Genomic DNA, 11,318 nt, shown 5'->3' with positions numbered 1-11,318 from the left:
GTTTTTCCTTCCCACGGTTGCCAAGTGTTGGTTCCTAGGGGGTCATGTGATTGCTGGGATTTTCTGTTATTGTAGGCTCTAAAGCAGCGGTCCCGAACCCCCGGGCCTCGGACCGGTACCGGTCCGTGAGTCGTTTGGTACCGGGCCGCGAGAGTTGAGGCTCAGGTGTGAAATGTTTAGTTTTCAGGGTTTTTATCGGTTTTCAGCGTTATTTTGTTATCGATTTTATCGTTAACTCGGTTTTCCTGGGTCTTTCCACGTGTGTTATGAATAAATCTTCTTTTTTTCGGTACCGGTACTGGTTTTATTTTGTTGTATTTATCCGCGACACCTTAAAGGCCGGTCAGTGAAAATATTGTTGGGCATAAACCGGTCCGTGGTGCGAAAAAGGTTGGGGACCGCTGCTCTAAAGCACCTCCAGGCAATTTTGTGCTTTGGTTCTATGACATTAAAAGTGAATGGAATTGAAATAAATTGAAAAAACTGAAGAAGTGCAACTTAATCACAGCGCTCAACTTGACGTTACGTAGATTGAAGTGGTTTGGCAAGACGCCACACGAACATATCCAGACTCAGGAAACCCCTGCTCTGAGTTTAACGAGGGATCGTTTTACCTGTCCTGTAACACAGATGCTGGAGCAAGGCCAGCATGGTGGCCATCAGAAGATCATGTTTCACCTTCACTGCTGCTGTTTCTATACCGTGATGAATTCTGAATGAGCCATTCCTCTTCAGATGATCAGTTAGACAGCTGGGTCCAAGGCTGGCGTTTTAAATATTGTTTTATTTACTGCCACCTAAAGGCTTGTGGTGCGTACCCCTCAATAACAGAGATAGATTGATCATATTTAAAATCAAAGCATTAATTAATGGTAGGATTTCTTTGGACTTCAGGGGCGATCGTGGCTCAAGAGTTGGACGTTCGTCTTGTTATTGGAAGGTTGCCGGTTCGAGCCCCAGCTTGGACAGTCTCGGTCGTTGTGTCCTTGGGCGAGACACTTCACCCGTTGCCTACTGGTGGTGGTCAGAGGGCCCGGTGGCGCCAGTGTCCGGCAGCCTCGCCTCTGTCAGTGCGCCCCAGGGTGGCTGTGGCTACAATGTAGCTGCCATCACCAGTGTGTGAATGGGTGGATGACTGGATGTGTAAAGCGCGATACAAATACAGACCATTTACCGTTTGAGTGATTATGTTGAAATGTGCTTCAGACATGCAGATGGTTGGGAGGAAGTATTAATTGAGGTTAACTGAGGAACATCAAGCAGAGAGAAAAAAGTCTAAATAAATATGAATAGTTTTAAAGTTGTACTTAATGATACGTCTGTGGGACAGGTAGGAATAATTTAAAATTTTATTTGTAAAGAAATTCAAGGAGTCATTACGAGTTAATGTTATAGAAATATTTGGCTAGTGCTCTGACTCTTCGCCAGCCTGAAAAGCAACCGGGGGCTGTTGTTTTTGTCTTCAGTGAGTGATGAATAGTGGGACGTACTAGCTTAACCGAGGGCGAAATACAGATACTGAATACTGGACAGAATGTAGGCTTTCTGTCATCTCCTAAGACCTGAGTTTAAAGACAGGACGATGTAATGAGAGAAAATATGTTGGTGGTCTGCACATGAAAAACACAGATACCCCTTCAACAACCCAGCACACTTACAAAAACCTCCCCGACCTTCTTCTAATTGGACTAAGGGTGAAGGGAGAGAATGGATGGGGGCCTCCAGAATGGGGTTGAGAGGCATAGGAGGCATAAATGTAACCTTTATTTTTTCCTCTGGAGAGATTCCCAAGACACAGTGGGAAGGATTGGTTTCTTTGGCTCTGCGAACAAAAAGCCTCAGTTTTACATGTCTGGTGTTATTGTTCTGCAGAAACAAGCAGGGCTGAACTCAGAAGAGAACAAACAAACTAAGAGTTCTCAGAGTCGTCTGACAAACCGCCACTGTGTGCTGCTATGTTAACGTTAAATTATAAAACACGACCGTTATATTATTATGAGTCTTCATTGCTATCGACAGTTGTCGAGGTTCAAGACGTTTTAGCCGTGTTTTCACTAACAGAGAGCGAGACCAATGATTACAAGAGGTCTTTGGAAGTTTTCCTTTTATTTCTAATATTCATTTATGCAAATGTGTTAAATGACTAAAAACACGATTCTATGCAAATTTTGTTTTCTTCAAATTTACTGAAAATAACTTGAAATTAGACTGAGAGAAACTTTTAGGAGGAGTTTGTTAAAGTGTGTTTGGAGGACTGGGTGAACGCTGCAGCTCTCCCGTCCAGCCGACTCATTAGTTGGTGGAGCAGGTGAAAAACAGGATACTGGCTGCTAGCCCTAAAGGTTATTGTTTCGAGTTCACAGGAAAACAAAAGGGCGAACCAGATGTGGAAACGAACGCTCTAGTCAACTGTTTCCTTTTGTTGTGTAGATTTTAGTCAGAAAATACAGAAACTCACATTTGTGAAAACTGAAACGAATGTCTGAACTGAACTGGCACCATTATCCCGGAGAGAACCCACAGGGAGAACGTAGGAGCCGGGGCAGCATGGTGGGACGGTGGTTAGCACTGCTGCCTCGCAGCAAGAAGATCCTGCCTCCGCCGTCTGCTCCGGCCTTTGTTGATTTCATTGTTTTAGAGTTTGGAAAAAGGAAAAAAGGCAGTTTTTTCTACTGTTTCTGATATCTTTTGTACAAAATTAATAAAACGTTTGCTTATATAAATAGCTGTACAGCCCTAATAAAATTACACTGTCACTGCAACACGTTAGTCCACTGTGTTGCTTCATAGCTTTTGTTCCCTCCAGTCAAAGGATGAGTGGGAACAACATCAGCAAGCATCACATCAGGCGCGTGTAGAGGAGGTATGACAGTCATGAGATTTATCATAACTTAATTTATAGCAACATGTATGGAAGAAAAAAAACACACTTGTCTTTGTCTGCAGCCGTATACATAATATATATCAACATTTGAACCACACGTTTCACAAATTTCAAGATATTTCACAACAACAGCACCAAAGAGCTTTTGATTGAATCCTCAACCCTGCTAATACATTCATTCATTCATTATTTTCCAGATATACTAATAATCTATTAATTACAGAAGTAAATAATTTACAATAAAATAACAACTTTAAGGTACATTTTGCATTTCCAGTACTTGAGTACTACAATAATTTCATTCAGTCTCCACAAGAATCATCGGCCTTAATCTTTTCTGAAGGCTGTGGATTTAAGAAATTTTGCACAGGAACGGTTGTCTTAATGATTGAAAAAGCTGTTACCTTGTAGCGTTCAACAAAGCAAACAGTTTCAGCTGAAAAGCCTTTTCTCCCTTTCAGTAGCTCGTACCTGTGCTCAGCTCCAACACACAACAGAAACTGTACACCAGAACCTGGAGAACTCGTAGTGGAATTACAGTCACACACACACTTATATATATGTGTGTGTGTGTGTGTGTGTGAACAGCTCTCATGCTGTATGACGACATTGTTCGGGATTCTGTTTTGGTTCAAAGATAATACAGATTTACAAAAGATGCTCTTATGACACATCTGCATCTCTGATCGCCTGGGTTTCACTCTGGCCTGTAATCGCACACTCGACCCCTTCTTTAATTCTATTTCAGGAAATTGGCCTTGCTAAGGTAAAATTTTAAAAGCGCTGAATTATCAGGATGACACAAACTGCTGCTCAGGTGTTTGACGTCTCATGTTGTTTGTCTATATCTACTCACTGCTCTGACACGCACCTACCCATCACAATCAAAGAACACAGTTCAACAACATCACCATAACTTTACAGTTCTCGTCACCAGTCTTCAGCGCCCTGCCGTAGCCTGTATGCACCACAGTAGCAGCTGTATTCTCTATGCGCTTCAGTATATAGTTGGTTTTTGGACTAAATATTTGTTTATTAACAGAAAGACATCTGTTAGTACTCTCCCAGTGTATATCTCTCTAATTCTCTTTTATAAAGTCCTTTATGAACTTCTTGTGCAAAATCTCCCCACTGCCACCTTTTCTTTGTTAAGACGAGCTTATGTTTGCTTCCTTGTACAAGGCGCCAGATGCGCAACTGGAATACATGAACTGCTACAAAACATGACACAGACAGATGAAGAGACAGCTCGAAACCAGAAAATGACAATAACAGCCAAGGAAAATAACCGGCACGTGTCCTGAGGAAACAGGACTCCGTCTATGTAAAAACATTATTCCAGGATTTTCTTGTCCATGGATTCTTTGCCATTGGTCCGCGAGTAAGGCTCAAAGGCAGAGGAACTCAGGTAGCGAGCAGAAAGTTCCTGCAGGTTTCCAGCCAGGGAGCCCGCCATGGAGAGGGGGTTGGAGGAAATGCGGGTGGCGACGCCACTGAGTAAGGAGGGCATAGGGAAGCTGAAAAGGCTGTGAGCTGCCGGTGAGCTTTGCAAGCTTGCCACTGTCCCTGAGCTGGTGACGGCGGGTAGCGGGGGGCTGCCGCCTGCTGTGCCAGTGCTTCCTCCGCTACTGCTGCTGCTACTGCTGCCGTTGCTGGCCATGGCCATGGAGGGCGGCCGCAGGGCAGAGCCCAGAGTGCCGCCGCCGCAATGAGGCAGGAGGCCCGGCAGGCCGGGAGGCGTCAGCAGCCGGCCCTGCTCCAGCAGTCTGAGGACACTGCAGGTGGCTGCTGTTTCTGAAACTACCGAACGCAGCTCAGAGTCCTTCCCCTGGTCCTTCTTCTGCTTAGTACGGCGGTTCTGGAACCAGACTTTCACCTAGATTCAAACACAAAAGAGAGAGCCTTCTGAGAAATAATAATCATATGCAGTTCCTCTGTGGCTGTGCTATACGTAGAGCGCATGCTCACAGATCCAAATCCTGTGCATGAATATATAAATATTGTGTGCTGGTATAAAATGAAAGAAAGACTAATATTCACTGATATCTGCTGTGTGAAGTCTAAAACAGCTCGTCTGCACAGAGTACAGCGGCAGCTGCCTTCCCTTCCCCCGTGCAGATGCAGCGTTACAGCCGTGCTAAAGTGTAACAGCCATATAAGTGCAGACATTTTAATAAGCACAGACAATGACCACAAAATACAGTGACTCCATTCAGTCATGCAGACTAACCGACAGGTGATTCAGTCAAACGTGGCACAAACCACACACGACCCAACAGAGCCATCGGTGAACAAAAACATGGGAATCTGCCCATTATGTTTGACTGCTGCGCTGCGATGTTATTTATTGGAAAATAAATGACCCACAAAGATTAATAACCAGCTGCTCAATTCTGAACGTGACTCGTCAGCATTTGTGTTCTTTAAAATAGCCTCCTATTAACATTAAGAGCTTAAAATCTCAACATATTTCTATGGAAACAAAAGCCTGAATACCACATTCACAGTAAACCTGCTCCATACTTGTTTCTCTGTATCTTCACTCAGAGTGGGGATAATTAACTGCAATGACTTCAGCGACTTCTTTTATTACCACCACAGGATTCACCGACCCTGGAAATGAAGGCGAAACTTCGCGAAATATCCTCAGACAAATGAAAGAAATCTTAAATGTAATATTTGACAGTGACACTTTTTGCCCCTTAAAAATAATATGTGATGAACAGAAAATGTTCAACTTAATTTGAATTAAATAAATTAGTCATAATAAAATATATTTCTAACATTTTAGAGATTTATTGAAAACTGTGAAAGTGAAATCTGCAGCAGGAAAAATGTATTTCCATGCCTGAGGATATTACTGCTGTAACTGGTTAAACTAGCAAGTATTCCATTTTTAATTCATTTTGATTTATGATTTATTAAATAAAATGTTTATGTAATAAATAAATATTTATGTATTTATTTATTTATGTATTTATATTTACCTCACGGTGCTTAATATAGGCTCGCTGTTGTACTTTCACAATAAATTACGCCTTTCGTCCATTTTTATTATATTTACATTTCTTTTATCCATCATTTTATTTAATGTGACATTTTAATAGTTCCGTTTTAATAAGCCGTATAATTTAAAATATGAAATGTAGCCGAAACATGAGACTATTTTAGTAAGGAGCAAAATATACACGTACCAATCATCAGCAAGCGCCCAGCTCAGTCCTGGTGCTACTCCACACGTGAATACTTTCCCTCCTCGCTATAGTCTGTGGGTTAATTCTTTACACAAAGTGAAGAAACGCCACTGCTCTGTCCAATAATCTCCGTCCACAACATAAAGACTGAACAAGGTGGTGTCCTGAGTGGACTCAGTGCAAAGATGTGAAACTGGAGCTTCAAACTGCTGCACACAGCCGAGTCTCATTCCAGAAAACTAAGCATTGATAAGTTCGTTTTCTGTCTGACGTTTATATGAGAAAATGAATAGTTGCGCGTGGGGAACAGTGGTTGTGTTGCTCTCATGAAAATGTAAAACATTTAAAATGTTAACACACAGCTAGGTTAAAATATGCACAGCCGTTGCTGTTAGTTGTGTCTAATTATGACCTCTTGCCGGCCTTTTCTCAAGGTCAAGTTCATTCAGCTGTGGCAAAAACCACATTAACACAAAGTGCAAACTGAGGTCCCGACAGCACCGGTGTTAAAAATCCCAGAGACGAGCCACAGGCGCTGAAACAGGCTGGGATCGCCGGAGTGACTCGCTGTGGAATCTGGTACAAAGAGCAAACACAGTTCACCCACTACATGAACCTGTGCTGACCCCACACGTACAGCATGAAGACAAATCGTGAGCTTTCCTACGGCCAGCACACATCTCAGTCAGACAGTAAACACAGGATTGCTCTATTTGAATTTCATTTTTTATTAGAAGCTCAAATCAAATGTTTTTGGGGTCTCTCTAAAACAGTAAGTTACAACTGCTTAGATATGATTTTTAATGGTTACTGTGGGTTGAAGATTTTTTTCCATGAAGCATGCAAACCAGTGACCAGCATGAAAATCATGTTTCACAATCAAAGTGTAATTATGTGTAAAAATATCTCCTTAAAACACAAAAAAATTCCAACTTAAATAAACAGTAAATGGCCTCTGAGTCATAATTAATGTTATAATTTCATGTGCTTGAAAATGAACTGAAATTAATTTAATTATGTGGTTACATCCACCTTCCTACGTGCTGAAACGCTAACAGGAAAAAGCTGATGGTTCAGTGCATAAAGACACTTTGTTTAAATCCATGGCGGCGTTGCTGGGTGCATACCTGAGTTTCAGAGAGGTTGAGCTGACGGGCCAATTCTGTGCGTTCCCTTCCAACCACATACTGACACCTCTGAAACTCCATCTCTAAACGGTAGAGCTGCTCTGCAGTGAAGGAGGTGCGGGTACGCTTCGGCCGGTCCAAGTCCAAACCTTTGGGCAGGATGATTTCTCTTATGGAGCCTTTAGCATCTGCAACAAGCAGCAAAATAATTCACAGAGGCAACAGGACACAATGAAGACAGATTTGACATCATCTCAGTTATTAATATAATTTGATTTATTATTACTAGAATCATATTTCATAAAGCCACAGGAGTGGAGGTGCATTCGGAGTAACATTGAAGTGTGACGTACTCCAAATGATTTCTTTTCATCAGTGTGACTGTGAAATGCTTTGCAGAAAACTGAACATTTAATTTAAGTTTATAATAAAAAACATTAAATCAAAGTGAGCCTATTTATTTTTCATTCACACGACCCTGCACAAAAGACAAAAGAATAAAACATATCTTTACAGTCTGCTTATGTTTTCTATTATTTCAGATTATGCTGTGAAAAAATGAATAAATAATTGTTGTATAATTTTATTTATAGAGTAAAATATTTTAATTGAAAACCTTAATGTGCTTTTTACATTTATTAAACAAGTGGTTTTGTGTAGGTATTATAGTTATTATTTGTTTTCCAACACTCGTGACAGAAAACACACAGTGACACTCTTAGCTGTTCTCTCATGCATTTAATGCGATGCATCATTTGTTGATGTTAAATAGCAATAATAACAAAGTGTGTGCGTATTTTCCCTCTGATTACTCATCTTTATAACTCTGAAAATATAGGGGATATACCTGGGAAGGCACATTTAAATCTGCTTATTTTAACAGCAAATCCTAAAATCGTTGCAATAATTAATGTTAAAATATAAATTCTAAACGTTTTGTCATTGTCTTAAAAAAGCATGTGCATGTAACACAGCAGATAATTCAGTTCTCTTACATTTTTAATCCTGGAGCAATAAAATAAGAAGAAGTGAGTTTATCAAACTATATTTTAAAAAAGAAAAACCTTCTGGTGTTAGGCTTAAAGTTCAGTAAAGTGCTTCCGATCTACAAAGGCTGATGAGCGGTCGGCGTCCTCTTAATGAACTAAACGACCACACTGTGACATTACGGAGCTTGTTTTACAACTTTTTTTCAAGATAATCTCATTTTTCAAATTTGTCAAATGCATCTGAGTGCGACAGACTGATAACAGCTTAGAAATCAAAGGACGAACATTACCTCGAACAAGTATTCTCCGACAGTAGTCTGGGTCTCCTGTGCTCCCTCTGTTCTTGTCACAAGTGTCCACGGTCCCGGAGGGGGCAAAGGAGTCCTGCTGGTCCTTGAGGAAGCTTTTGGTCAGGCTGCCCTGGGAGTCCTTGCCATCTTTCCCCTCCTTTAGTCCATTCTTCAGCACCATCCCTTCAGTCTCTTGGTTGTATCTGACCTCCATGCTCAGTTTATCCTCTTAGAGCCGCCGCTCGTCCACCTCTGATTTTCCTTTGTCAGGTGGGGGGAAAAGGAGATTATGGAGAATGCAGCTCACCAGCCTGTCCGGACACTATGGGTTTTAGTTTCAAAACAGCACCTTTCAGCAGTGCAGAGTCAGCTATCTAATGTTTGGAGAAATACTTCCGCCGCCGCCAGACCAAGGAGTCCTATTATCACTGACCAAACTCCCTTGCCCAATGATCATGGACTTCTCAGTAAATCTCAATAGTAATTCAATGCCCCCCTTTCCTCGTTACACAGCCATCAGGCTGATAGATGATCTCCAAATAATCAGAGCCATGGATGCGCACTGCCTGTTTCAATTGATTACGGTAATTTTGCTGCCTCCACATTTGCGTAACCTCATGAATACACAAAATTGTTTGGGGAAATAGATCAGGTCTTGATAGAGGGGTTTGTTCGTTCCGTCCCCCTCAGTTTGCCTGCTCTCAGTGCAGGGTATCAAGACAAATGATTGGTCTTGTCTCGCAACCAAGCCTCCCGCACACAATCGCAGAGGTACGAGTCGACCGGAGCCCAAAAAAGTTCCCGGACACGTCGTTCTTCCGGTGCCAGAACGCGGCTGGTTATTTTGTCCCACTGACTTTTTACAGCGTACCTTGTTGCTGCAGCCTGTCAGTGAACTTTGATCTCATTTTTCCCGTTGGCTTTCTCTCCAATCAGTGGAATTCTGCAACGTGCAGATCTTGTCACTACGCTGTTGTAGGCAAGAGAAACTGGGAGTGAGCCAGAGAGGGAGACAGAGTGTGAGAGAGATAGCTAACAAAGGGTAATGAAAAAATCCACACATAGCAAAATTTATGAAGGCAATGATGACTTAGTCAGCCGGATCACCACAACAATGCTGGGCTCCTCTTAAATGAGAATTGTGTTTAAGTTTCCTGTGTCATCATGTGATTCGGTCAAAGAGAAAAGCCCAGCGAGGTCCTTCAGTATTCAAATGATTGCACCCTAAAAGCCATCTTCAGCTCTCGCAATCTTAACCTGCATATTTGAAGGAGACAAAAAAGGGGAACAAAACTTGTCATTAGTGCTTCGGCTGCCTACGCTCTCTCTCATGCACGCATACCCCTGAAATGGCCCCTACCTCTCTCCACCACTCGCCTTCCAACCCACTACCCACCCACCCAGCCACCAACTCTTTGCTGTTTTCATTGTCAGTGAAACAATATCTCTGAACACAGCAGTGGCCAGTAATCCAATAAGACCATTGATTAGGCCACAAAGATTCAATTCAAACCAGCGGGCTAGTGCAAGGAACATTCTCTGGCCCTTCTTGTCACCTTAGCTGGCCAGAAGCCCTCTTCAGGCTGCCCCCCTCCCTGAGTGCCATTCATGCCTTTATGGGAAACAGAGAGGAAAAGGAGTGAAAGATGGCAATTATCTAATTGGACTATTAACACACAATTCTGTGAGTGTGGCTGCCCGCAGCAGTCTCAGGGTGGGTTTAGGGCCGCATGTTGGACTAACTTTATTCACACAGTGTTTGGGGGATTCAGTGTGAAATAGGGAAGGATCCATTGTTTGACAAAGGTAAAAGGAGGATGAAAAGGGAGCGACTAAAGGGGACCTGGGTTTTGCAAGCTGGGTTGCAGAACTACAGCCTGGGAAATTGATTGAGGATGCATGGTCTTGGCCTCTCAGCTTCATACAATGGCTAAGAGGGGAGTTTTACACATTCTCAAAAATAGCAACTGTTCAGCGTCCAAAAAACCCGAGAAAGCAGGTAACGTATGTAGCACAACACATTGTCCAGTAGTCAGTCAACAAGACTGTATTTTAAATAATGTAAGTAATTAATAATAATTTGCAAACACATTGCAGTTCTGCAAAATCGGAACAATCTGATTTTCATTTGTAGATCTTTTCCTTCCGTCTTTTATTAGTCCAGATCGAGACTTTAAAAGCAACGTAGCACCAGATAATCGTACCCGAGAATTACACCAGCATAAATGTTTCGGTGCTATTACGAGCAGTTTCCAGGTTTAGAGCTGCGTTGTATTTGTTGACAGAATAAACAGTGATTACACTGAATGTGACGTTAAACTTTCCAACTGTTCAAAAAAGGGTTCATCGGGTGGAAGTGGGAGGGGAAATAAAAATATCCATCTCTAAAATGAGAGACCCCATCCCAGGGTCTGGGCTCGTGGGGCCCTCTCACTCCACTGGCGTGCACAGGAAGCCACACATTAATTAATGGCTGCAGCGTTCAAGGCCACAGCACATTGAGGAGCAATGACACAACTCACTTTCCTCTGATTGGGCTGGACTAGCTAAAGAAGCCAGCAAACCTCCCCTCCTAGCACTCGAACAGCTAACCCCCTTGCTATCTGTCAACTTTCCTGGCGGCACAACTCATGATGATGAATGATGAACGCGCCTATGCCACAAAACGTCCTGCAGCTCACACACACACACACTAAATGCCCATTGCTCATCCATAATCAAGATCTGTAGTCTCATTAGCTACACAGAAAGCCACACTTGATATCAATCATTAGTCCTGGACCAATGTATCCCAACGATGGTGAGTTCAGGCTTCATCCCAGTCACATTACCCT

General features: G+C 42.4%; 1 protein-coding gene across 1 annotated transcript; it reads right to left on the bottom strand.

The window, feature by feature from the left end:
• Positions 1 to 2,219: 2,219 nt before the first annotated feature.
• On the bottom strand, positions 2,220 to 9,794 carry vax1 (ventral anterior homeobox 1). The gene is made up of 3 exons (XM_080869031.1): positions 8,485 to 9,794; positions 7,206 to 7,393; positions 2,220 to 4,760 (listed from the first exon to the last, which is right to left on the bottom strand). Exons 1-3 carry the CDS (start codon positions 8,696 to 8,698, stop codon positions 4,218 to 4,220), a joined length of 945 nt encoding a protein of 314 aa, XP_080725157.1. The 5' UTR covers positions 8,699 to 9,794; the 3' UTR covers positions 2,220 to 4,217.
• Positions 9,795 to 11,318: the final 1,524 nt, after the last annotated feature.

The sequence above is a fragment of the Rhamphochromis sp. 'chilingali' genome (assembly GCF_963969265.1).
Source record: "Rhamphochromis sp. 'chilingali' genome assembly, chromosome: 20".
NCBI classification, from domain to species: domain Eukaryota; kingdom Metazoa; phylum Chordata; class Actinopteri; order Cichliformes; family Cichlidae; genus Rhamphochromis; species Rhamphochromis sp. 'chilingali'.
The sequence above is the reverse complement of the archived record's forward strand: the minus strand, read 5'-3'. Positions and strand labels throughout refer to the sequence as shown.